This window comes from Lissotriton vulgaris, chromosome 3_1, assembly GCF_964263255.1.
Source record: "Lissotriton vulgaris chromosome 3_1, aLisVul1.2, whole genome shotgun sequence".
NCBI classification, from domain to species: Eukaryota; Metazoa; Chordata; class Amphibia; order Caudata; family Salamandridae; genus Lissotriton; species Lissotriton vulgaris.
In genome coordinates, this window is record NC_141689.1 from 1091912377 (window position 1) to 1091940309 (window position 27933).

Consider the following 27933-nt stretch of genomic DNA (forward strand, 5'->3'; position numbering starts at 1 on the left):
TGCAAATCTGTCTTGACACTGTGCCTCATAGGAACAGTCCAGCAGGAGCTGCCAAACCAGGTCCTCCCTGGACCAGAAACAAGCATCCTAGGACTGGTTTCAGGGTTTCATCCCACATTAGCCAGGATAGCCTGATTCCAGTGGCACAGTGAGCCCGGCGCCCATGTCTGGTCATACCTGGCGCACGTAGGAGAGAAAGCAAATGACACACAATTGATGGACGTAATGCAGAACAAATCAAAACATTCAACCCAGTCAAGAGATCTAGGGTAAATCCATCATTCTTTTGCACACCATGCCTCCCCAGTTTAGACCTGGACATATGCAAATCGTCTGTGGCAGGCCTTGGTTATGGTGTACATGCACGATCCTTGTTCACCCTTGACCAAAAATCAATACCAAGGCTCCAAATAGTGTTGCAGTTGGGACACTCAGGGCAGGAGTTCATGTCTGTCACCATGCAGGGGACATTTCTGTCCCAACACTGAGCAGGAAGAAGGAAGATAGAGTATGAATTCAAGCAAGTGGGGAAGCTCAACAAACAAACCCCCAGGGCAGTGTTTTCAATTTCCTCATCACCAGGCTTCAATGCTCTGCTTCTCACCCTTTCTTTAGCCTTTGGTCCACTCACTCTATACCAGCTTTCATTTCTCTCCTCTCTCTGCTCCCTACTGGGTGTAGGGGATTTGGCAAGTGCCATCCTAGAGCATGCATCCTTGATGCAGATCTCACCTCACACCTATCTTGAAGACCTGTCACAGATCTACTACCCTGAATAGTTCTTCATTGTGTGAGAGCAGGTGGTAGCTTGGAGATGAGTGGGCTTTCAACTCTCCCTTCCTAAAGAGTGGTGGATGAGCAATTTAGTGGGAGAGATACTGGAGACCTGGTAGGGATTAGTGCCACATCATTCCCTATGAAGCCTCCCCCTGTCGAATTTAAAATTCTAATACAAAGGCTCCTGAGCCTACCTCCAATGTCCTGAGGAGAATTATAAGCCTGCATGTACTCCCTGGGCGTAAAGCCTCCACCACATAAGATAGGAAACAAGGATACATAGGGTTTTCCAGGTCACCCAGTATTCTCTGGGTGAATGCGTGAACAAGTCTGATATTCTTTAAAACACAGTGACAGCCTGTGAGTTTGGATATCTATTGGTATGTGGGGCATTGCATCATCTTTGTGATCTTTTTTTTATTTTATGCAAAGCGCAATATTGTATCATGTCTGCGCTGCTGGTGCTTAATTTATAAAACAATAAGTGCAGGCCCAAATTTTTGCTCAGAAGCCCACGGCTACTCTACAAATATCGAGGTGCTGAATACCAATACTGCATAGTATTGATTCCACCTTATGTCTCTTTCATCTACACCCCAACACTCCCTACCCTTTTATCTCACTCTTTCAGATTCTTTCTCATCCCTGCATTCTCCATTTATCACTTTCTTACCATCTTCCTCTTAGTCCTTCTTTACCTTTTTTTTAGGTTGAGCCTCGGTCGAGCTAAGGCAGCACTTGCACTGCCTCTTCGAGACATGTTGTATATACTTGGTATGCTTACAGCCTGCCCATTGTCTTTTTATTCAATAACCCAATTTTCCTTTAAAAAGTCTTGCGTCATAGAGCTTAATCTTTGTTCTTTGTCCCTCCTTTTTGTGTTTTGTTTTCTTCCATGGAGCAAAGCCTAACTACCTGTATCATTCCCCTTTTAGTGCTTATCTGTTTGTTTAGGGGCACTACTTTTTTCGATCTTACTTGCTCTGCTCATGTTGGTGCACTCTTCACCTTTTCTTTTGTTCCTTGTGTCTCCTGTGTGATCAACGTACTTCCAGCACCACCCCACCTCTGCCCTTCCCCTCCTATCACCATTCTTTCTTCATATTCATGCACCTTCTTTTGAAATGCTTATCGTAAAAGGAAGCAACCCTTTAGCAGTTCCTTGCAGCGTCCTTCTTTTGCCTTATTCTGTGCTTGATTTGTGGAAGCCTTGTCTACGGGGATGCTGGCAGCTTTTTATGCATTTTTACTGCTGATTTAGGGAGAGCCAAGGTTTTTTTTCATCTCAAACAACATATGCGCAGTGCTCTCAAAATGAAATGAGAGAAGGGGTGTGGCTTTTGTGGGCAGGGAGCAAGGGATTGGGAATTATAAGATTTGCATCCAAGCTACCATCGAGTAACCTGTGGGCAGAGCCAGAGTACCCCTGAAGAGACAACTCTCAAGCAGTACCCCGAGGGAAATGAAGCGTTGCCAGTTTCTTTTCCTTATTACACTTTTGAGGCAACCTGGCAGGCGTTAATGGGTCTCACCTGTTTTGCCCTGTAGATGGCGCACCCCCTCTTTCATACTGCAGAGGAAGGGCCCTTGGGCAGTGGCTGGAGTCTAAAAGCAGGGCCTTATTCTTTGTAGCATCAGACCCACAGTAAACAAAATTGTATTATGAGTCCGCCGTTCCCCAGCGTTGCTCCCCTGCTTGGCTATGGATATGGAGAGACTGAAGGCTGTCAGACTGTGGAGTTAGAGGTGAGGCGGGTGTGGTGGAGGTCAAGGTGTATTTTTGTCAGCTTTGTTTTGGTTCTCTGGTAGCTGCTCTGCTGGGCTCCTGCTATCCGCACAATTGTGAAAACTTACTTTCATAGTGAACTGTTTTCATCACCATGGCATTTTTAGGTTGAGCATTCAAGACCTCTTGTATACACTTAAGTATATACTTCTTTGTGGGCTTAGCTACTTTTCATTGGCTTCTCTCAGTGTCCTTAAAAATCCTTGCTTCCAAGTGGTTAATCTTTCCTATTAGACCCTCCTTTTTGTTGGTTGTTCACTCCCACGGAGTAGGCCCCAGTACTTGTAGGTTTCCATGGATCCCATTTTAACATCTGTTCAGGGACTACTTTTCCCTTTGGGTGAGAGCCTGTAGCGCCAGTGCTGGATGTTTTCAGTTGCTCCGATCTCCGACCTCTGGTTGTGTTAACAGGGCTGTCATTCTTGTTATCTCCTTATATTTGGAGTCCATTCAAAACAGAGATCATATGTAAGACGCTGTTTTCATTTTCAAGGTAATTTTCTTTCTCTGACTTCAAAGTGAGAGGCTTTCCCACGTCCCCGAAACCCATCCCGCTTTGCAGCGGTGACTGCCCCTTTAGCAATTCTCCTGCTCCACTTCGCTTTTGACTTCCTTGTGGCGCGTAGCTGGAAAAGATCAGCTTTTGTTCTCCAATCGGACCTGCTGTAATCACACATGAAGCTTGTTTTTACAGCACTTCGACCACTGACTGGCAGAAAAGCAGGCGCTTCAAGACGGTTGAATGTCGTGAACAAGTCATCTTAATAAAACAGATGCTTGACCAGCTGTCCCTTGCGTTCTGCAAGGTATGCACTTCCACTAAGTGCCCCAATATATCTGTTGTCACCACCTCAGAAGAGCAGGCGTACAAGCCAGCACATTAAGCCAGGGCATTAATATGCATGGAGAGGCTTAGAGGAGTTCTGGGAAGAGATTTTGATTTAGGCAGCAGGATTTGACAAGTAAATAAATGCAGGGAGTACAGAAAACATAAACTATGAAGTGGTCGCACTTCGCTGCCAAAACACACTGTCCCCGCGGTTTACATTAGAACATCCAGATGTTCAGGTCATGTCAGGAATCGCTGTTGCCTATTCATGTTATTAGTCGCATGTTCATGTTGTGGCTGGATGGTGGGTGGAAAACGTTGACATAACAAGGAGTTCCTTACACAGGCTGGCTAGCGTGATTTTTCTAACTACAGCACACACACCTTTGTCATTTTCATTGAGTGGAGACTTAAAAACCCTCTTCATTCAACCCCACTGTAATAAGCATTACTAACATGCAGCCCCATTATAGCCCCCATGCAATTTGTATACTGTTGTTTTGAATTCTTTTAAAGTCCGGGAAGGCTGTTATTATCTTATGCTCTTAATTTGTATTCTATAATCCCTTATTGTAATGTTTTCATTGATGAGTCTCATTTAGTTTGAAGGCAGTAAGGACCTTTTTGCAGTTTCTGCTTTAGTGGATGTGCCTCTGGGGCATTTAATTTGGGGTCAGCACCACTATGGCTATGGCTTTGTAGCATAAGGGGCCCCAGTTTCTACTCTTGTGTGTGTAATAACTCACATAACATCAATTTCCTCCTGTATAGCTTCCTTTGCAGTGTTGTGCAGCAAGGTCACTTCTCTGCCATCACAGGCTGTCTCAGACTCACTGTATGATAAGCTGCCCCTCTCCTTCTCCATTGCTGGGGGTTTATTCTTCCCCTATGTGATAAGAAGGGCCCTTACTGCTCCCATTTGTTGAATTATGGGGCATATTATCAAGGGGGTTTATCTCCGGTTTTTTGGCTTTAAAAGCCAAGAAAGCGGAGATAAAATGATCTCCCTATTACCTAGCTGTTGCTAACACCAGTTAGCGACAGCTAGTAGGAGATAGCGACCATCTTGGGCGCCACTTTGCATGTCAGTGATATTTATCACTAATGACATGCAAAGTGGGCGTGCCAAGATGTTAGCGACTGGAAACAGTCGCTAACATCGCTATCTCCTATTACCAACTTTTGGAGATATTCACGCTAAGCGCGAATATCTCCAAAAGCTAACACCTGCCCTGAGCAGTTCTTAGCCATGTTATCCAATGGTAGGTGGATAACATGGCTAAGAGCATTAGCTCGGTAATGCATGAATATCGCTGACTTTTCAGCGATATTCATGCATTTCGGCCGATTTTTATCGCTTATCGCTTAAGAGATAAACCTTGATAATAGCAAGGTTCCTAAGCGATAAAAATCGCCGCAGCTCGGCGAAAAAATATCGCCGCTAAACCAACATGCGATAATTATTGCTAGTTGTTGGTAATATGCCCCTATATTAGCTGGAGGGCAAAGTACAGCAGCTGTGGGTTTTCTCTACTTTCTGGACTGATAGCAACTAAGATTTAGAGCAATCAGGAGAGGATGTAGTCTCCACCTACAGTTGTGACTGAAGATAATATGAAAGCAATTTTGTCCTCTGGCAATTTGTGCATTAATCAATCAAAACAAAGACAACTTATTTGTTCCGTTTAGCTTTTTATGTCAGTGTGTAATGAGTGTGGTTTGAGAGTGAATTTAATTTTCACAGGTCTTGATCATCCACCATGAAACCATGACTCTAAATTGATCCCACTTTTGCTTTTGAGTGTATATTTTCATTGCTCTTCTGATTAATCTGTGTCAAATTGTGGACTGGTTGTAAACAATTCCTTTTGTGCATTGCTTTGTACCAGATGTGCTAATACAGTGATGTTGTTCAGGAACTGACTTGCAGTCAGTGGACAAGTTGCATTGTAAATACCATGTGTCTAAAGACTCCAGAGCATTCTGTGAGCTTTACAGCAGCATTTCCAAGTAGCTGGAGTACATCTAATTCACTCCACGGATTCCTAAGAATTGTTGTCTAAGTAATAATCGTAAGAGAAGCCCTAAAGTTTAGGAGGCAGTTCTCAGTGGTGCAGGCAGTGTTTAGCAAGTGGAGTAGGGACTTGAATTTGTTCTCTATCTACACATTTTCAGGAATGTCAGGAATGTCGGTTCATAGGGTGCAGTTTGTGATTATGGTTGGCTCGGTGCTGATGGTTTTCTCCTATGAACCTTTTGTTGGGAATGGAGAGATGTTGTTGTTATTAAGATATTATCAGTTGGCAGCCAGCCATTCTTTGATGTGTCAGACGTTTGTGCAGTATATATACAAGGTATTATAACATTGATTGTGAAATGTGGAACCCAATTTGTAAAGCAGTTTATACATTTAAGCTAAACTTGGGTGTGCACTTAAATACATTTACAGGGGCACATTTCCTATGCAGAGCCCTAGAAGGATGATTGACTTGCTTCCGTGTTGTCATTTGTTTCCTCCCACCGAGCAGCCCTTTCAATCCCTGGCGGAACAGCACCCAGGGTAATGTGCTGTATGGCTGCACACTTATAAGGTCCAAAAGGCGAGATTTATTGGCTATGCCAATGCTTGTTTCTATTTAGTCAGTGTGATGCCATTGTACTGCATAATTGAAAGACCCCTTTGACGTGTTTTAATATGATCAAGTGTGTATTTTTCTATTGTGTTGTAAAAGGTATAGCACTTACTACTCCTATGCGAGAGGTGAAATCACTTGCCTGCATGGGTAGCATATTGTCAATTGCCTGCTAGAAACGGAAATATCTTGTGATGGTTGATTTGACATTAAAGGGCATGCTTCACCTATTTTGGCACAAAGGAGTGCTTTGCTGCAACCCCCCCCCCCTCATAATTCATGTCATGTCTACTTGATGTAGTAGGGCAAATGTGGATATTTTTGTAGACCGATTCTCTGTTTCACTGTCCAAAATATAACATGCAGTGCTTCTGAGTAGTAAAATCACAGCAGGCTTTCATTGCAGTGTCAGAAGACTGGGGTTAGAACGTTGACAGGTTGACATCTTTGCTAGTTATGAAACATTTATTAATACCCTTGCCATTTCAGTTTGTTCTAGTTTCCTTCAGATAGATATCAGATGAATAATTGTATCGCAGAATTAAATGATAGGCGCCTTTTGCTGAGCACTTGCATTTTCAATTCAATTCAATATACTTTATTTTAGCCACTAGGGCCATAAAAGTACACATAAAACATATATGATAAAAATATTATAAAACGTACAAAGATAAAAATTCAATATAATTGATAGTAAAACCTCTCCATTATGATAACATTGAAAAAGACCCATAATGCATTATGAAGAATGTAAAAGCTTTCTATGTAATTCCCACATAGCCCCAAGAAATTTAGCAACTGGGATAGGAAGGGATAAACTAGAGTCTGTCTTCAAAATATGAAGATAAGCTAGATGACTGTGCTGACCTACTTGTATGCAAATGAGGGCTAACAAGCGTCTGCGGGGTCTTGCGTACACGGGACAGGCAAAAAGAACATGAGATACACTCTCGGTCATAATAGAGCAGAGGGGGCAGGAGCCCCTGACCCCAGTAGACCAGCGCTTTGTGAAAATCTTCAACAGGAGAGTCCCAGCTCTAAACTGAAAATACAATTTTCGGTAACTTTGAATGGTCACTTGATCACAAAAAGCTCCGAAATTAGAAAGAGGGTTTCCTCCTGCGCGTCATTATCATATTTTCATTAAATAGCAGGAAACCCATCCTCGAGTGTGTGTGGACATTCTCCAGTGGTATGTGAATAATATATGTGGGAGCACACAGGATAATGCGCTGCGTGACTATATACTTATAAGGTCCCAAAAGCTAGACCGTTTGGCTATGCCAATGCTTGTCTTCTTGGCCCCCTTACTCTGAGTAAATGCCTGATGAGGAAAAATAAGTGATGATCCCCAAAAAGGAGTGCTGAAAGCTCCTCACCAGTAGCCACAGGCTCAAATTAAGCACTTCTTGCTGCTCCTTGCGGCCACCTGTTCATCTATGATGTTGGACCAAGAACGGGAAGTGAGGAGCAAATGCCAGCACTAGGCTACTACTGAGAGCAACATTTTCCATTTTAAGGGCTTCATCAACCTGTAACAGAAGCAAGTGGGGCCGTTACCTCCTCTTTTCCAGGCTACATTGATTGCGTGGGTGCTGATGCAATTCGGAACCCACATTTGTACAAACCTTTGGACCTAGCAGTTGCTGTCAAATTTCATTTTTGCATTGATCAGCTGCTGCAGGTGTCTTTCATCCAGTGAGCAAGCCATTCAAATGACAGTGGTAAATTGTACCTGTGCAGTTTAAGCTATCCAGCCCAAGGTTTGGTAAAGGACGTGATTTTGGTGGCTGAGGAAAGCTTCCTTTTCCATCGACTTTTCATGCATGGTTTCCCAAGTCATAGTTTACACTAATAAGAACCTGATGGATGACATTGCAGTAGAAGGGCTCCCTGGAACTGCAAGAGTATACAGCCCTGCCAAGTACCACGCATCAGGGTTAGACTAATGCAGTTTAGTTCTGGTGTCCACATCACTGCACTAAAATTCGTAACTCATACTTTTCCTCCATCTGATTCAAAGTACCATAAGACACTGCAGGAATAATTAATAAAACTCCAGGCACGTTTCAGCTTCCAGAGTGGGTCTGTCATGGGCAGTCCACTTAGCCTGCACTGGCCTGGAGTTGTTGCTATGGTGACCAGCGTGCCACTGATACATTGTTTTCTGCAGCAGCACTGCTCGAAAATGAAAACAGATCTGCTGACTGTGGTCAGGTCTGGCTTCTCTCTGTGGCATGGATGTGGAAGCATCACCCAGGCACACAGGGATGGCAGTAAAAAGGGACATTCAAGCTTATGTGCTCTACGAGTAAAACTGTACTACCAGCAGCTGAGCCACATGGGCTGTCAACCCTGTATGTACAATGCGATGATGATTACATGTGATTTGTCATATGTTGTAAGTGGAAAAAACAAATAAAAATATATTTTTTTAAAGCGTTTGCTTCAAACAATACAAGCAGCAAGTAGTTGTTGTTTTAAGGTATGTGGCATGTGCCACACTGGATTGGTCACAGATGGCAGCTTCAGTGAGGGTCCTGTGTTTTTCAAACTCTGCTGCACCCACTAAGCACACTAGTGGAGGTCCAAGGAAGCCGAACTAAGGGGCATATTACCAAGCAATAGCTATAATTATTGCTATTGCTTGGTTAGAGACAAAAATGTACCGCCGAGCTGCGGCCATTTTTATCGCAGATAAACCTTGGTATTACCAAGGTTTATCGCAAATGCGATAAAAATCGGGTGCAATGCATGAATATCGCTGAATAGGCAGTGATATTCATGCATTATCGAGCTAATGCTCTTAGCCATGCCATCCACCTCCCATTGGATAACATGGCTAAGAACTGCTCAGGGCAGGTGTTAGCTTTTGGAGATATTCGCGCTTAGCGCGACTATCTCCATAAGTTGGTAATAGGAGATAGCAATGTTAGCGACTGTTTACAGTCGCTAACATCTTGGCACGCCCACTTTGCATGTCATTAGTGATAAATATAACTGACATGCAAAGTGGGGCCCAAGATGGTCGCTATCTCCTACTAGCTGACGCTAACTGGTGTTAACTGGTGTTAGCGACAGCTAGGTAATAGGGAGATCATTTTATCTCCACTTTCTTGGCTTTTAAAGCCAAAAATGCGGAGATAAACCCCCTTGATAATATGCCCCTGAGGCCTGCGGCTACCAGTCAACAGCAGGAGGCCTTCCTGTCAACCTGCACAATCATAAGCACTGCCCCATTACCCCCCCCCCCCCCCCCCCCCCAACCCCCCACCTCTTCCTCGACTTGCCTGGTGGACACTTTCCCCTGTCAGGCCTTTCTAGTGGCAGAGTAAGGTGAGTTCAGCAGTCTGGAGTTTACTCATGATGAGTCACTGGGATGATGTCTCTGTCAGAGTGTAGGGGGGGCATACACTCAGCCTAGCAGCATGTGCATTAACCCACTTGGCTTCCAGTGTGTGATACTGTACTGACAACCGGAAGCATATTTTACTTAATTTCATGCTGATTTCTGATGCTCAATCCCAGAGTAATGTCTTGTCAGGCTAAGGCCCCCTGCACACTTCCTCATGAGAGGTGCATAATACACATATGCTGAGCTGGTATCACAGCCTAATAGAACCCAGCAGTCTGTTCTTTTTGTTAAAGTAGAAAGTGGCTGTCTTGATAACGTCAAAAACGACAACCATTGTAGAAAGTCAGTGTGAAAACAGAAAGAAGATTAAGGACAGCTTCCTCCCCCTGAATTAAAGGACCTTACATTTCACCTTTAATTATTGTAAATGGTTTGTCTTAATTACGATGAAGGATAAGTAGCAATTTCCAGCTCCATGCAGCTGTAAAGCCCAAGCCGTCAGCTTCCTTTGAAATCCCATGAAATATGTTGTGGTGCCGTTCGGATGCCCTGCACTAAAGTGCGGCCCATGTGCTGCACCTATTATGTCTAACAATGTGCACAAAGAAAGAGCGAATGAAGGTAGCGGTGCTAATAATGCGCCTGTGGGAAGGAAGCTACTGTCCACTTTCTGAGAAAAAGATATATTCAGTAGATAAGCTACGGGATGATGCATGACACAGTGGACAAAGTCGGAAAAACCCTTTGTTTTACACAGATATATTACTGGCTTTACCCGGTGATCATTTTAAGGGCAGCAGGTTAGTGAACTTTCACTTTAGTGTTTTTGCAGCAGTTTCAATATATTTTTAACGCTCTCACTGCTTTACAGGGGCGTAAGTTCTTACATTTATCTCTTTCACTGACTTAATTGCTTGATTTTATTCACAAGAAAGTGTCGCTCTGAGTGTCACGCATTTAACATTTGAATTTCACTGCTAGGTACACTAGACATATGCAATCTGAAAACTTGGGAGCTATCAGCCTTATTCATGAAGGCTAAATCGGCTCGCAAAGGGCCGGATTCTGAGAATCCGGCCCTTTGCGAGTGCGATTATTGCATTTGGGATTCAGCATCCCAAATGCAAAAATCGCTAATTGCGATGTCTCAAATGTGCGAGGAATTACATTTAAGGAATCTCTATTAGAGATTCCTTAAATGCAATTCAACATCCAATTTAAATTTGCGAATTCGCAATTTCTTGCCGCAATTTACCGCGAGGTCAGACCTCGCGGTAAATTGCGATAACTCAGAAAAATGCATTTAAATGCATTTTTCTGAGTTGCATGTTACACACACACATGTCCTTTGGACATGTGTGTGTGCAACACCTGTGTGAAATTTCATTTGAGGGGTGCTACAGGGTGTCCTGTGGACACCCCTGGCACCCTTCAAATCGCAATCTTATTTGCGATTAGCTAATTGCTAATCGCAAATAAGGAATACTCCCCATTCATTCCTATGAGCCTTTTGGCCCATAGGAATGAATGGCGAGTTATTCCTTATTTGCGATTAGCAATTTGCTAATCGCAAATAAGGAATCAGTAGGAATCACATTTTATTATGCGATTCCTACATGATTACCGTTTTGCGAGTCCTTAATAGCGAATCGCTATGATTCGCTATTAGGGGCTCGCAAAACGGCCCCTTCATGAATAAGGCTGTATGTAGGTAGCATATAATGCAGGCCCCTGCGGCATAGGGTCCTTTACGGGCCCCCAGCCCCCATCCCCCCACCTCCCCCTCTTTGAGGCCAAGTCCAAATACTATCTGTGAGATATGGCATACTCAGGGCCCCTACACACGATCCTCTGGCATAGTATCTAACTATGTCCTGCAGTTGAAGTTAAAGCCACGAGGTGGCACTATTACAACACTCTTCTCAATCTTTGGCTCTAGAACGACAACACGGAAGTTACTGGGCTCTGGACATGATTTTCTTTTCCGTCAGAGATTTCGTATAACAATTTGCATCCGCAAAGCTTATCCGTACTGCCCTTTGGTTAGGAGTCTAAAAGAAGCAGCGTATTTCTTGTTATTTGTCCAACCAGCTTTTTGGGTAGGTGCTTCAGCTTGTTTATTTGTAGTTTTACATTTTTGGCATATTTTCATGCCTGTTGCCACAGAGTGACTGTTTCGATCAGTACACGTTCATGAATATTTTTCCCCGAGAAAAATGTCTTCATTATCTTGGAGCGATTGGCTTTGTTTGGCACCTAAACATGTGCTTCAAATTTATGTCTTTGGAGGCACGTTTTGCGCATGAGCATGTCACGAGGTCTTTCTTATTTTGAAGGTTTTATATAGCGCTGGCTAGATCCAGAGGAATCAGAGCGCTTTACATGAGTATCAGACCATAGTTGCATGTTACATCGTTACAAATGTTACACAGTTATTAGAGCATGGCAACATAGTTACATATAAGGTCGAGACAAAAAAGAGGACATATATGTAAGGGAAAAAAAAGGCAAGGGGAGAGATTCAGGGGAGCTCTGAAGAAACAAGAGCTTAACAAGTGGTGGGACGCGGCCACTCTCAAACAATACCTCTCCGTTAACAGAATACCTAGGGGATTGAGGTCGCAAATTATGCCCACATACGAGGACCTTGAGCCTGACCTTTTAGCAAACTGGTAACAGGAACTTACCAACTCCTCTCGCAATCTCATAAATATACTTATTGAGAATGCAGAGAGAAAAATTAAGAAATGGTTGAAAGAAATCCATAAAATAGAAGAAGAGATTAAGGAACTTAATCAGCCAGAGGTGACTATTAAGAATTATACAATTCTAGATAACTATCTAACAGATCTTCAGGCTGATATTAAGCGCAGAAAAGCTAGGAAACTTAAGAGAGATGACAATGATTATAAAACAGGCCGCGTATTCACCTATGCTAAGCGTTTTGATTATTTGGTAAAACAACCCCGGGGTTCCAAACAGAAAACATTGACCACACCTAGCGTGAGTGCTAGTGGGCTGTTGTAATTTACTTTGGACATCTGGGGAGACACGAAGAAAAACAAAGAAATAAACAACACAAACTGAATATTTTGGAACTTTTGATTATTGGAATTGACCTTGTGAGATTGAAAGCTAAATCTCACTCCTCAAGAAAAGAGAGACACTTGCCAGATACTTGTTTGTGTTACATATAGAGACTGTTTCAGTGTGCTCAGAGGTTATTGTACATATTGTCGCTCCTGCACGGGAGTTGGTGATGTAGGATACGCATCATTTCTCTAGAAGCACCATTGCAATATATTTCTTGGATTACTGGACCCTGATACTAGGGTTGTGCGCCCGTTCTTTTGTTGGTATCCAAACGTTTGAATCATTCCAGAAGGTTTGCCATACATAAAGCACACAGTTAGTAATTCAAATTATTTTTTCACAATTCACAGAAGTTTATTGTACGCTTCACATCAAAAATCCAGATGTTTTCATATTAAGTTCTTGGGTGCAGAGGATGTACTCAGAACTAACAGTGTTTAACCCAGTCATCATCCAGGGGAGATAGTTCAGTATCATGGGGCTGAGGGAAAGAATCATTAACCCAATGAAGGCCAACCCGTGGACCGCAGGGTTCTCTATAGAGGACAGGTAATTGTGAATTGTAAATATATATATATTTACATGACTAATTAAAATTCATTGTTGAGTGGCAGGTGACTTTAAGAATTCGATGACTGTCAGCTATGTGGCATTTTTTTAAATTTGATGAAGACGAGTGGTAGGGTCAGTCCAAAGTGTGCTGTTATTTCCTGCTATTAAGTTGTGTTGGTAGAAATGTGATAGCTGACAGACCTGTATAATGCTGTAGGCATGCAAGGGGCTCTGTCTAACAATCACCTGTTTAGTGTGAGGTAAGCACAAGTAATTAAACAATGCACGCCCTATAACCTTAAATAAACAGATCACAGTACAGTCGTTTAGATAGGATAAAACGTTGAATATGTTTCGGGTGCGTTAATAACCTTTACACATGTGTGATTTTCTAACTTGGATTTTATGTCTTTTTGGAGTGTGTCTGACTGTGTTTGATATTCTTCCTAATGTCGTACGTTGAGTGGCTATGTGTAGGAATTCCTGGTGGGCGGTGCTATTTTGGGCATGCGGATGGATACATTAGATGGTCAGGTCAAGATAGGCCTATGAGGGGAGTTTCTTTCTAAGGTTTTCTAGTGGCTGTATGGAGCCTGTCACACTGAGATGTGTTGTATGGACATGGTAATGGCTATCTTCACAGCGTATCTGTGATATAATGAGAGCACAAGAGGCGTTCTGTCTAATGCGCTGTGTCTGATGTTTGTTAGTGGTGCATATTAGAAATTAAGGGCTTATTTACTATGATATCACGCAGCGCAGTGCAGCAAATCCCCTTGCAGGAATTTGCTGTACTTAACAATATATGGTGCACTCCTGTCAATTCCCAGTGCCCAACAATGGTGCATAGTGTGCTGTGTTGTAAGGGACACCCCTCTGCACAAAAACACTCCCACACATGGAAAGAGGAAGTAAGGAGGGGAAAAACAGATATTTCTCCTCTGCACCCTTACCTGTGAAGGCGTAGTATTCTGATGCATTCCCAGGTCTGCCAGTATTGGTAAATCCAGGAATGCTTCAGAATCCATGGATGGGTGCGTGGAAACACTCACGCTTTTCCCATGGAACTCCCTCCCAGGGCAGAGTAATACAACGCAGGGATTTGCGCTATGTCACATAACTCTGGATTGGTCAAGCCACTCAGGTCCACACACGGTGGCCTTGCGTTATGTTATGTTATAAATTTTGTAGAGCGCTCAGCTGCCACAGGAAAGTGGCGTCCCGGCGCTATGTTGGAAAATAACACAACCAGATAGAAAGACCAGATAAGCGAGGGGACAGAATTAAAGTGATGGGAACAAAAAGGTCTTGATAGCTCTTCTAAAAGACAATAGATCCGGTAGGGCACGAATGTCAACGGGCAGAGTGTTCCAGAGACTCGCTGCCAGGACACCGAAGGAGCGTCCACCAATTCTGGTTTTCCTGAAGCGGGGGACACAGGCCAGGAATTGACCCGTTGAACGTAGAACTCTGGAAGGAGTATAGTAGGATATTGCCTGTGTTAGAATGGGGGGGGAAGAAGCCTTTAAGATCTTAAAAGCCAGGCACAGGGCTTTGAACTTAATCCTCTGTCTGACGGGCAGCCAATGTAGGTCATAGATGGTACGTCTGGCAGAACAGAATTTGCTTGATAAATCCTACTGTAACTTGGATATAGGAATTTTATAGTTATTTTATGATTGGAAATGTATTTACTTTTATGATAAAAATGTATTGAATAAAGTATTACAACAACAACTACTTGGGTTTTCCGTAGCCCTTGCACCCTCTTGTGTGGCGCAAGGCTGATGCAAAATCTATATAAATATGCCCTAAATGTGCTTAAAAGTAGAAGCGTAATGCAACGGGCATGTTTTGACATATTGACTTTTAGGGCCACCAAGAAAAGATACATTAAACTTCTGATATTCCATTCCCACTACCAAACTAAGCGAGCATTTTGCACATCAACTGGTTTGCAAACGGGGGTGTAGTTTGCGATGTGATCTATGTACTAATAGGACATCAGTCCTCTCCTCTGCATTTGCATTTCCATACAGGAAACATTTTTTTAGAGCATCCCCATGTATATGTAAAGGCTCTTTATGAGTTGGTAAAACTTTTACGAGTAATGAAAGAACTCTGATACATTTTAAAAAGGAGTTTTGTGGCTGTGGTCCAAAGTTCATAAGGTGTATACACTTGTTAGACATCTCAGAAAAGAAAATTAACAGGCTTTATTTTAATCAAATGAGATAATATTCTTATCTATGTAGTTGTGAAAAAAAAAAGATTTTACAGAATGTAGAAAACCTAAACTAATTTGTATTGGAGACATTTTTCATATCTAAGAAATATTTAAAAGAAGAGTGGATTGGGAAGTTTGACTCCCAGAATACTGACCTAGCAATATTAATTGTTGTTTTCAGTCATCTATAGGTTTATCGAAGGTTTACAAAGCTCACGCAGAGAAAGGAAATGTGCCATAGGATTCTACTTGTCCAAGGTTAGAGAAGCCTGCATTCACATAATGATCATTTCTTTGGTGGAGACAGAATGTTCTCAAATAAATTGGAATCAAAGGCGTGTGTTCAATGAATATTAAATGGAATCTAAGAAAATAAAGTATGCATTAGGGAAATTAATTTACTTATCTAAGTGCATATTAACTGACTTCAGGCTGGTTATCCTAAAGTCAATCCATCTTGCATAAATCATTTGAAAGTATGGTTGACTTGCTCACCTTTTAATAGGTCCCGGATGTCCTCGAAAATTAATGTACCTTGCTAAGACGTGCTTCCACTTATTTTTTGTTAAACACATTAATGCTATTACTGTCTTAGCTTCGCCCTGTTTATATTCCATTTACATGTAAGAGCTTGAAATTCAGGAATTCACATCTGAACAAAACCTAACAAACTTCCTCTGTATTTACAGCGACAATTCGTATTGTTATTCTCATTATCTTTGGAAACTATTGTTCATATTGATATTCAAAAGAAGGAAACAATTATCTCTCGATTTAAAATAATCATATATTTCATAAAGTATGAAACCATCTAAGAATTCTACCCTGTTCCGTAGCTGTTCATCTTCTGTGAGTCGAGAACCCAGTCCTCATTTTATATTTCAGATTGTTCGGATCAACATTTGTATTGCTGTCCTCTGACCCTTACCATTTGTGTATGTAAATAGATTGTACGTAAGTAATCAGTTGCTCCTCCATTACTTTTGAACATGATCAAAGCTCAGCACTCGAACTGGAGATTCACTATGGGGCATATTATCAAGACACGCAATAAAATTATCGCCGTTTTAGCAGCAGAAAACTGCCGCTAAAATGGCGATAATGGGCTTGATAATATGCTCTATGGAATTCCAATTGAAGCCTATGTTAGATGTCCTTCACATTTAACATAGGCTTCACTTAGAATTCCATAGAGCATATTATCAACCCATTATCGCCGTTTTAGCGGCAGTTTCTGCCGCTAAAACGACGATAATTTTATCGCCTGTCTTGATAATATGCCCCTAAGTTCTCATAACAAACTAACAATGCACCCCTGTAAACTGAGGGGCATATTTGTCAAGAGTTTTGTTTCACCCTTGCGCCACACAAGGGGGCGCCAGGCAATGCAAACCCTATAGTTGCTTGGTAAATCTGTAGTAATGCAAAGCAGTGCAAGTCGCTGCCCTGCATTACTCTGCGCCAGGGGGGCTTCCGTTAGTGGAGTGTGGGTGTTCCCACGCACCCACCCATTGATTCTGAAGCACTCCCAGATTTGCTAATTCTGATAGACCTGGGAATGCGTCAGAATGCTACACCTTCCCAGTAGAGGGTTAATGAGGAGAAATATATTTTTTTATTCTCATTATTTCCTCTTTAGAAAGAAAAAGAGCCTTAGAGGATTGTTTTTGTGCAGTAAAGTAAGTCTCCCTGCACTAAAGCAATGCTGCCTGTAACGCAGGCAGCCTTGCACCACAGTGCAAGGGGGCCTGCATTGGCGCTAGGCAGCAGTTTGTGCGCCAGCGCAGACAGAGTGCAGAAATGCGCCAAACCTTGATATGGTGCATTCCTGCTCATTTACCCAGTGCAGCAAGATGTCTTGCTGCGTTGCTTGAAATCATGATAAATATGGTCCTGTTTGATTATTTGGTCATTGCTTTGGCATCCATACTCGATTATGTCCACAGAAATTGCATTCGTATTTGTTCAGTGTCTTTGTTACTCACTCACAAATACATCAGCATAGCGGACATTGAAGAAGTGTTGACAGTTTACTTTATCAACATACATAGTTTAATGCTTTGATGAATAGGTATAGAACGTAAAATACTTTCAATAGATATGGAAAATTCATTGCTAATTTTGCATAAAATACTTAGGACCTGATTTAGACTGTGGCGGACAGGGTACAGCGTGGTAAGTAGATGGAATACCCTGTCTGCCAAATTCTCAGACCGCCCACTTCATTTAGCGCAACTGTAAGGTTTCCATCGATGGAAAGCTTTCTCTCGTTTTATGTTTAATATTAACCTCATCCGTGCGGTACAGATTTACCCCCGGTGCTGGGCCCTAATGTAAATGGGTGTGGTCATGACGGAACGGTTCCGTCATGAGCACAGCGTGACCGATACTCATGACGGAACCGTTTTCCGTCATGAGCACAGCGTGACCGATACTCATGACGGAACCGTTCCGTCATGAGCATCGAAAGGGCTAAATACTTAAATCAACTTTTTTATTGTTTACATATTGTTTTCATTTTATTTTACAAATATACATATTTAACACTAATAATTGAAAATATGTAAATATGTATTTTAATTATATTAATATTTTAAACATTAACTACATTATATATTTATAAAAATATATAAATCTAAAAAAACACAAGGTGCTATATACATAGATAGTACTATGTACGTACCGTTTTATGATGATATTCTGGTCCATGATATTCTTTTCCGATATTTTTGCAGTTTACGTACACATGTATGGAAGTCTGATTTTTATGTTGTTTATATTTTTGGTGCAAAATTAGTGTATCAGGATATGTTAGTCCCTCGTATTTTGTCGTACAAATGACGGACGAAGTACCATCCACGAAAGCTTAAATCAGGCCCTTAGAAAAAATCGATTTGTTTAAATAATGCCTTCTCATTTGTCTTATACCTCGGGCCTTAACAGATAAAAATATATGAAAAAGTCTCTATGTAAGCAAGAAGGCAGGGTCTGTGTAACTAAATGCTTAATTAAAATTCTGGCCTTGTCCATGTTAGGATAACACTGTTGGAGCTTTTGGGGTGTTTGAGGAGTGTTTGTTCTCATATTACTTTTATAGTCAGTAAACCTAAGTCTAACTTTCCTGGATGTTTGGCCCACTTATGCTTTAAGAGCAATTGATGGACAGAATGCAGAACAATGTCACACATTCACCCCAGTACAAAGATCTGGGCCTAAATCAATCATTTTATTGCTCACCATGCCATTCCAGTTTGGACCCAGCCATATGCAAATCAGTCTTGACCCTGCTCCTAATGTGAACAGTCCAGCCTGAACTGCCAGGCGAGGTCCTCCCTGGACTGGAAACACGCATCCTAGGACCTGTTTCAGGCTTTCAGCCCTCATCAGCCAGCATAGCTTGATTGACTCCAGTGGCATGGAGAGCACAGGACCCATGTGTGGGCATACCCTTGCCACTCGGGGTGACGAATGCAAAAAGAACAAATGATGGACAGAATGCAGAACAATGTCATACATTCACCCCAGTACAGAGATCTGGGCCTAAATCCATTGTTTTTTTGCTCACCATGCCATTCCAGATTGGACCTAGCAATATGCAAATCAGTCTTGACCCTGCGCCCAAAGGAAACAGTCCAGCCCGAACTGCCAGGCCAGGTCCTCCCTGGACTGGTAACAAGCATCCTAGGACCAGGTTAAGGCTTTCAGCCTTCATCAGCCAGGATAGCTTGACTCCAGTGGCATGGAGAGCTCGAGACCCACACCTGGGCATACTCGTCCCTCTCGGGTGACAAAAGCAAAATGAACAATTCATGGACAGAATACATAACAAAGTCATACATTCACCCCAGTTCAGAGATCTGGGCCTAAATCCATCGTTTTTTTTGCTCGCCATGCCATTCCAGTTTGGCCCCAGCCATGTGCAAATCAGTCTTGACCACTTATGCTTTGCCAGATGAACTCTTGATCATGATGTACATGCAAGGTTTTGAAATACGGGTAATGTAGTGTCTGAGGACAGTCTATTTTCCGGGAGCTGCTTGTCTTTTGCTTTGCCAGTTGCAGTTGTGTCCTACACACTGTGTCAGCCTTGATTATCATGTCTTTAATGGTTTTGTTCCATTTACATGCATTCATGTGTTTATTTGGCTACATCTTCTTTAGTTCTGGACTTGTATGTACTATTTTTCAATGTGTGTTAATGGTGTTGGCATCTTTATCCAGATCAACTTAGATTATTATGAAATGCCTTGTGCCAGAGTACTTAAAACATATACTAATGATTGAAAGATACATATGTACTTACCTGGAAATTAGAATGTTTCATATAGAAAAAGTACTACTTAAAGGAGTTTGCAAACAATTCACCAATATCAGTTTTATCTCAAATCCAAGGTTAAAATTAAAATAGAGTGTTGTCTGTGCTTAAAACATCAACAATGTACACAACAGATTTGAGAAGCAGATGCAACATTGCAAAGATCACAAATACACTAATATAAACAATTCATCCCTAAAATATCGATTTTGCAAATTACAAAAGGGTGATTTTCTTTTAGGTTGGATTACTATAGTAGGTCAAACACTGCACAGGTTTCTTGACCTTAACAATTTTCCTGAAGTTGTATTGTTGTTGATTTAATTATATGTCCTTAAGTATTATTTTTGTCTCCAACTATGACCAACAGTGGTGGTTAGAGTGTGGACTTTTGGGAGACAATCTACCAATCTACAACTGTTTAAATCCATGCATGTATGAAGGCAATGATGAACAATCTTGACGGTTAAAATAGTGATTGTTTCTGCTGCAGGGACTCAAATAAATCATAGCCCTCCATACCAAACTAGTCATAGAAGGTGTGGTTAAAATATGAATGATTTATTTGAACTGATTCAACCTCAAATAAAATCTTCAAACGTTTTTCCTTTGATTTATTCCAGTTCCGAACTTTTGACCCGTGCAAGCAGTTGTGGTGCAGCCACCCGGACAATCCTTACTTCTGCAAGACCAAGAAAGGGCCTCCCCTTGACGGAACAGAATGTGCTCCCGGAAAAGTATATTTGTTTTACATATTTTACATGTGTTTTTAATCATTTAACATGTATGCTAAGGGAGATTTACTAAAGGATTGATTTGCCTAGGTGTATTCTCTACCTCAACATTAGTCACTGCACCATTTTTTTATACCATGATTAGTTTTTGACTTGTCAATGAAAGGTAGTTTCATATGTTTATTCCTTTGAAGCACTTGTGCCTATGTCCATTGCAGACAGGCATTGTAAGTGTGTTTCACCCTCAGGCCTCCAGGTGATGACACAACCCACGATGAAAGCTGGATAAATCACAAGCAAAACAGTTGATCACATTTATATGCATTAATGGTGAAAGATATGTATATTTTGTCAAAACCTCACTATTTTTCTGCATGTGGATATCAATACATATAGCAAATGAACCCTGATGAGATCCGTCGATAATTTGTCCATGTGTGAAACATAAAATAATCTGCAGTGGAACTCTGTATAGTTTTGACAAAATGCACACATTTCTTACTTTTTATCTGAATGTAAAGATAGACTTTCTGATTAAAACAGTGTATGTTGTTTGAAAGTGTCGATCAGCAGTTGTTGACTTGTTGACCCAATTTCCAAAGAAAATTGATTGATGTATCTCTATCGAGTGAATTATCAAAGCCTCATGCTAACCTCAAGTCAGTCCAGACCCATATGCACTGGAAACCACAACTAGAGGGTGTTCTGTGTTTAAAGTTTACATCTCTGTGCCTTTGTGACAATGTCATTTGAAGCTGACTGTACCTGCACCAATGATTAACAGTAGATATGTGCATGATGAAGATATCAGACATAATAGCAGGAGGAAGAAGCCTTTCAGGGAAGTTCATCCCGACAAAAGAAGCTTGTACCAAGCCTCAAATAGTGGAGAATGATATCTCTCCTTTCAATCCTTCATGTCAGTTAGTTGTTTTGGAGCACATTTTATTTTATTTATGTGAGTTTGATATAGCCCGAACACGAACAGAAGATATCAGAGCACTTTAGATGAGCACCAGTTGCATTACAGACCTACACATTTGTTTTGTTAGGCACAGGGAGACTAAGTGATTTGTCCAGAATCACAAGACGTTGAGCTTCCCTTCCGAGACTTGAAACGAGTTCCCCCAGATACGAAGGTAACCCCCCTAGTCGTTAGGCCACATCCTCTACACATATATGTAGAGTTGATTGGAATGGCTAAATACCTATGCAGCTTATTTTTATTTCCAAAACTCCACGCGTCATGGAGCACATGCTGATCCTGTTACATTAGTAACTGTGTAATATTCTGATATGTGTGGAAACGTCCAACAGTTCAACAGATAAAGATGCATGTGTTCAAACTGTATGTGCTCAACAATCGTAGCCTGCACTAGGATGGTGAAAGGGTCCTATAGGCGATTCACACCGTACAGTGGGCCCGATTACCAGAACTAACTTGAGACAAAATCCTAAACTTACTACCATTTGGTATTCACAGAAGACACTTACTCATGTAGGTATTCACAGAAGGCACTTACTCATTTCGGTATTCAGTTTAGGACTCCTAAAGTTAGGAGTCCTAACTTTACTACTCCTAAACTGAGAAAAATCCTAACTCGAAGACTTTCGGTATTCACAGAAGTCATTTAGGAGTCCTAAAGTTAGGAGTCCTACCTTTACTACTCCTAAACTGAGAAAAATCCTAACCTTAAGACTTTCGGTATTCACAGAAGGCATTTAGGAGTCCTAAAGTTAGGACTCCTAACTTCTGTGAATTCCGAAATGAGTAAGTGCCTTCTGTGAATACCAAAATGAGTAAGTGCCTTCTGTGAATACCAAAATGGGAGTAAGTTTAGGAATATGTCTTAAGTTAGTTCTGTGAAATGGGCCAGTGTGTTTTGATATTAAACTTCTAACGTCATAGTTGAATAAAAAGTGGTAGTAGTTAAAACTGACAATGCAAAGGTTATCAGTGGCACCTATCTGACATCTTTCATCACTGTTATTGCATATCCTTGCAAACATTAATCTTACGGATGAGCTATCGCAGTTTTCTTGCATTGAAAGTTTTTAATGGGATTGCATCACCATGCACAGAGCACCTGCTAATGTATGCAAAAAGGGCATTACAAAGCAGTATATGTGCAAAACCCATAGGGCTCAACGCAATCCCAAACCTACTAAAATCATGCAAAGCATCACAACTTACTATCATATGGATTACTAGCACCAAATAGCAACAGGTACAAACAATGAGCAAAGGTTTGCAACCGTGTAATCCTAAGAGTTATGCTGGCACGTAACAGAATGCCGCTAGTAGGCATTTTACATCTCAGGGGAGTTCTTTTTTTGATGATAGTTCAATAAAGGTGGGTTATACTGGTTGTATCTGTAAGATGCACAGCTTCTCAGTACAACGTTTTAAGATGTAGATGAGACATTACATCCATTATATTGAAGGGAGTGTACTCCTCTGATGACCAGCTGACTGCCTAGAGTTATATATACATGCTTGAATAGTGAAGTGTGCTCTTTTGAGCGAATACATATTGTCTACACAGCTAGAGCATGCCTTAAAAATGTGCCTGCCCAGTTACTTATGTGTAGCAGCCATGTTTGATGAGGAATCCTGGCTGTCTGTGTTATCACAATATTCTTGGTTGGTGAGAGCAAGAACCTTCACTGAGGAGATTCAAAATAAATGGCATCTGATAGCTGCATAGAAGTCACAGGTTAAACTGAAGTGTTGAGTATAGATAAAAGTATGGGCAGTTCCTAGAGATGATATGAGGTTCTTTCAAAATGGCTCTCTCGGCTAATGCATTTCATGTGAAAACTTTATAAATGGAACCTCATGTGCAATAAAACATGTATTGATTAATCCATAGAAAATGTTTGTCATTTGATCATTGAGTACCATTGTTTGTTCTCAGCCATGTCTTTTATTGGCTTTATGTGCACACTGTAGGGTTTTTGTCTTGCATTTTTCTATTACATTTTGAGGGAAAGCCAATGAACCATCTGAAAAAGGTGCACTTGAATTTTTAAGTGTTTGTGCAAACTCAGTACTCAACTGTTTATTTGTGTTCTATTTGCATGTGTTTGCACTCAGTGGTGCTACAAGGGTCATTGCATGTGGAAAAATGCAAACCAGCTAAAGCAAGATGGCGGCTGGGGATCCTGGACTAAGTATGGTTCCTGTTCCCGAACATGTGGTACTGGGGTTCGTTTTCGAACACGTCAATGCAACAATCCAATGTAAGTCTCAAAAGATATCGGGTAGTTTATTTTCTTCATTCCTGGTGTGGGTTTCTGATTTTAAAGATTTGAACATATGCCCATTTAATCAATTCTTACTTAACGTTAATGGCTGTTTTAACCTCATAATATGCCTTCTTCTAGATCAGTGATTGTTAACGTTTTGACTTAATCATTATTGGAACCCGGGAACACCCACTGAATTATTGGAATTCAGATACCTCCACTGATTCATTATTGGAAGCCTGAGACCCAGCCTAATTATTTTAGATTATCGGAACTGTAAAACGCAATACTCAAAAAATACAAAAATGAACATTCACCAAACAAATACACAAATATATTTGTATACAAGTAAATAAAAATCAATATTTTAATTTTAATGGGAAAGTTGGACCTTTTCCTAATTCAATAGAGGCAGCTCATCATCCATAGTATATTCTGTTTGATGCACTTGCACTGGTTCCATGAATTTATTTTTATTTTATTTATTTTTATTTATTTGAGTTTTATATAGCGCTGGCTAGACCCAGAGGTATCAGAGCACTTTACATGAGGATCAAAGTTACAGGTTACAAGTTACACATGTTCCAAGAGCAAAAATCAAACATAGGAAAAAAGAAAGCAAAGTTACGGAAATTCGTCCGGTGAGGGATAGGAGACAAACAGGGAGACTGGGAGAAACTGTGCCCAATGTCCGGCTGGGTAGGTTACGGATGAGAGGATGAACCAGGGCCGATTTCCTCTATAGCTGAACCGAGCAGCTCCACCAGGCATCAGACAAAGTGCTCGGACTCCGCTGTCAGGATAATGATCAGGTGCAATCCAAGAATGTCATAATAAAGTGGGGGAGTTGGAGAGATGAGATACCTCAGTCCAAACAAAATCCAGATGCTATCTTGAGGTCAGGCACTGTCCTGAGAGGACCCTGTAAGGAATATTTCGGCTGAGAATAAAGGGTGGAGGGAGACCCCAGGCACCTCCACAGTGATGCCTCTCCACCACTTCCAGGTGGGTGTTCCTACTTCTTCAAAAGAAACAATCCTGTGCCTCTCCCCAACACTGGGGACCAGGTTTAGCACCTGCAAAATAAAAGCCATGACCCATTTCCACTGTTGGGGGTGGCAACCTCAAAGCTCCCACTCGCCGCTGGTCAACATTTCCGAGCAGTCCTGTATGAAGATTCCCAGTGTGGCAGTCAGTCTCAATCCTGCATGCTGCCTCCCTATGCGGCAGAATGAATCGAGGATACTAACTTAACAGGCTGTTACTGTCAGTCACATCCAAACAAAATATTCTAATTGACTTTCTACCTAAATTTGAATATGGCATCCCTTCCAGAATTCGTAACACTCCTGCCTTCACATTGGATCCAGGATGAGGAAGCATTCAGGAGGACTAGTGCTGCTATGACAGCTTAAAAGCACTAATAGGCTCACTATGAAAGACTTGCTGTCATTGCTCCTTCACCAAGAAAACCAAGACTGGGCCTGATTATGATGCTGGGCAGAGTGCCACGACAGGGCGTTGGTGGCGGGCCGCCTGCTGACAGTTCCTTGGTCTCATCGCTGGATTACAATACTGCAGTTTGGATCCCCAGCGGTCAGGGAGAAGACCGCCTCTGCCAGGATCAGTGATCCCGATGGTGCAGCCGTCAGATTCGGCAGTCAGATTCGTAGTCCCGAATGGCAGTGGTGCAGAGACAGGCTCAGCCATCGGGATTACGATATCCCTTTCCGACAGCCCTTTCATTGCCATGAAAAGGGAAAAATGGAATAAGCTGAGAAGGACTCAACATTTCATATTGTGAAGTATGCACATCTAGAGGGATGGAGGTACATTCACAAAGGAATGCCTTGAAAACTAATATGTCCATTTAAAAATGCAAAATCAGGATGAAAATGAGTGTGCGAGTTTGTGAATCTACTATCATGGAAGCACTAGGATACAGAAGAAACCAAAATACAAACAAAATCTAGGGATTCTTTATGGAGGTGCTGTAATGATGGTGGAGCTTCATACTGATCTGCCATCAGAATCCTCTTTGTGGCGGCCAGCAGCCATAGACTACCAGATGCATAGAATGAGAAGGTCCACTGTTGTTAGGACTTGTAACACTGATTTTTCCTGTTTATAATCACAATGAAAGGCAAGGAGGGAACATTCAACAATGTCCTATCCATGCTTGGAGAAATATCCAGACGCACCAATATATTGATTTTTAAGTTTCAGAAAATAACCGTTTTCAGGTGAAGTTCCTAGCCAATTCGATGGGGATTTCTATGTTTGGTGGGTTTCTGGCAACCTCACAGTGTGGATAGTGGCAGCATCTCTGTCGTGTACTTAAGCCTTGAGAAGGGCCAGAGCATTAGAAAAGAGAGCATTTGCTCCTCTTCCATGCAGCTGGAAGCACCAAGGAAGCTGCCTATGATGTACCAAATTGCCTCCTGTCAGGGTAGGACAACATGAATGAGCAAGATGCCAAATAGAGCTGGCACAGCATAAAACAAAGTGCAACAGTGGTTTCTTATATTAAAAGGGCTTTTGTTTTCACAAATTCTCTACCATACATTGAACCATATTTTTGCCCACAAGCCTATTCTGAGCCATGCTGGGATGATGCTTGCACTTGAATGGAAATCCCTGGGGCAGTATAGGTGGTGCCTTCTCAAAAGTGCATCATCATGTCAAACTATAGACACTTTTTTTGCCGCCAGAGCATCGCTTTTTTTACACTCCGGTTGCGCAATGTGCCATAGCAAATTTTCAAGGCCATGCAAAGCAAATTCACCTGACTTTTCATGGCCTTGTCAATATGTGCCCCTTTCACGTATAACATTGCGTGAAAGGGAAGTTCCATGGGTGTTGCTGTGGGTGTTCCTACGCACCACTCATGAAATCTGAAGTATTTCCAGATTTACGAGGACTCGTAAACCTGGGAGTGCATCAGATTCCTACGCCTCCCCAGGGGAGGTGTAGGAATGGTGCAACGAGGAGAAATACTTTTATTTCTCCTCATTTTACCTGCATTCGGCAGCACGCTTTGAAAGAGGAAAATGCCATCAATGATTGTTTTTGTGTAGGAAGGTGTGAGTTCCTGCACAAAAACAATCCTCCCCACAACGCAGGCACCCTTGCAACATGACACGAGGGTCTGCATTGGCACAAGGCTGCTATTTGTGCGCCGGCGCAGGAGAGAAGGACTGCAATGTGCCGTATGGAGTAGATACAGCGCATTCCCGCCCTTTTCTTTTGACACATGGCAGCGCACCAGGAAGGCCTGCTGCGCTGCTGTGCGTCAAAAGTTTGTAAATGTGGCTCTAGATTTATAGTGACTGCTGAAGATTTTAACTATTGCCTTGCACACTCCAGCTAAGGTGAAGGAGTTGACCTGGAAAGGTTTATTTTTCCCATCTGTGAAAATTCTAATTAACAAATGAAGAGGTGATTCTGACACTCAAAACAAATCCTCATGTAGGACCATCTGAGAGTAGCCAGATCCATCATTTCACCCTCCCCGTAAAGGAAAACATTTCTCTGCTCCATACATGGAAAGAACGAAGTACATGTCGTGCTGACATCACTTCCCAAAAGTGGAATATGTGCATAGTTCCTGTGAACCCGACTTACCATGTTGTTGTGTACCAACACACAACTCGTGTCAAAACGAGCAACCGACTCTGAAATTCTATATCAGAATTCACAAATTTAGAATTACTTACATTTTTGGAGTGCAAAAGTGTCTTCTTGAAGTCTGAAAATCTACTAATATGGTGGATTGTATCAGCGATGGCTGTACAAAGTGCAGTAATCACCCTGATACTCGCAGATTTGGGGTATTCACAGACATTTGTAAGGTTGTTTCCCTTGTACGGCAGAATATTGTACACAGAAATATCGCCTGATATAAATATTATGTCCTTACATACTTTACACAGATTTGGCCCTTAACTTCCAATAGGACATATTTCCGAGGATGACATGTAGGTCATAATATTTTGGTCAGAAGATATTGTGGTAGCACTCCAGGCAGGGTTTGGGGTTTTTACACGGGGGAAAATATTGACGTGGGGGAGAAGGAAATTGTAGATGCCTATCTGAGCATTTCCACATGTGCTCGAGCATATTTTACACCTTGTGGAAAATCGTCACGAGTAAGCATTGGAAATCAGTTGTGCACCTGCTGAAAGTCTGTGTCTATTGTAGATTTTCATGAGTAGTTCTTGAAAATGGAGGGGCATATTACCAACAACAAGCGATAATTATCGCTATGTTGGTTTAGCGGCGATATTTTTATCGCCGAGCTGCGGCGATTTTTATTGCTTAGGAACCTTGCTATTATCAAGGTTTATCTCCTAAGCGATAAAAATCGGCCAAAATGCATGAATA

General features: G+C 41.7%; 1 protein-coding gene across 1 annotated transcript in view; it reads left to right on the top strand.

The window, feature by feature from the left end:
* The window catches only part of ADAMTS3 (ADAM metallopeptidase with thrombospondin type 1 motif 3), a 702179-nt gene that overhangs the window by 539355 nt on the left and 134891 nt on the right, over positions 1–27933 (top strand). Inside the window, exons 11-12 of the mRNA XM_086961556.1 lie at positions 20191–20304; positions 23399–23544. Of these exons, the coding sequence (XP_086817682.1) occupies positions 20191–20304; positions 23399–23544 (260 nt within the window). The remainder of the gene's footprint in view (positions 1–20190; positions 20305–23398; positions 23545–27933) is intronic.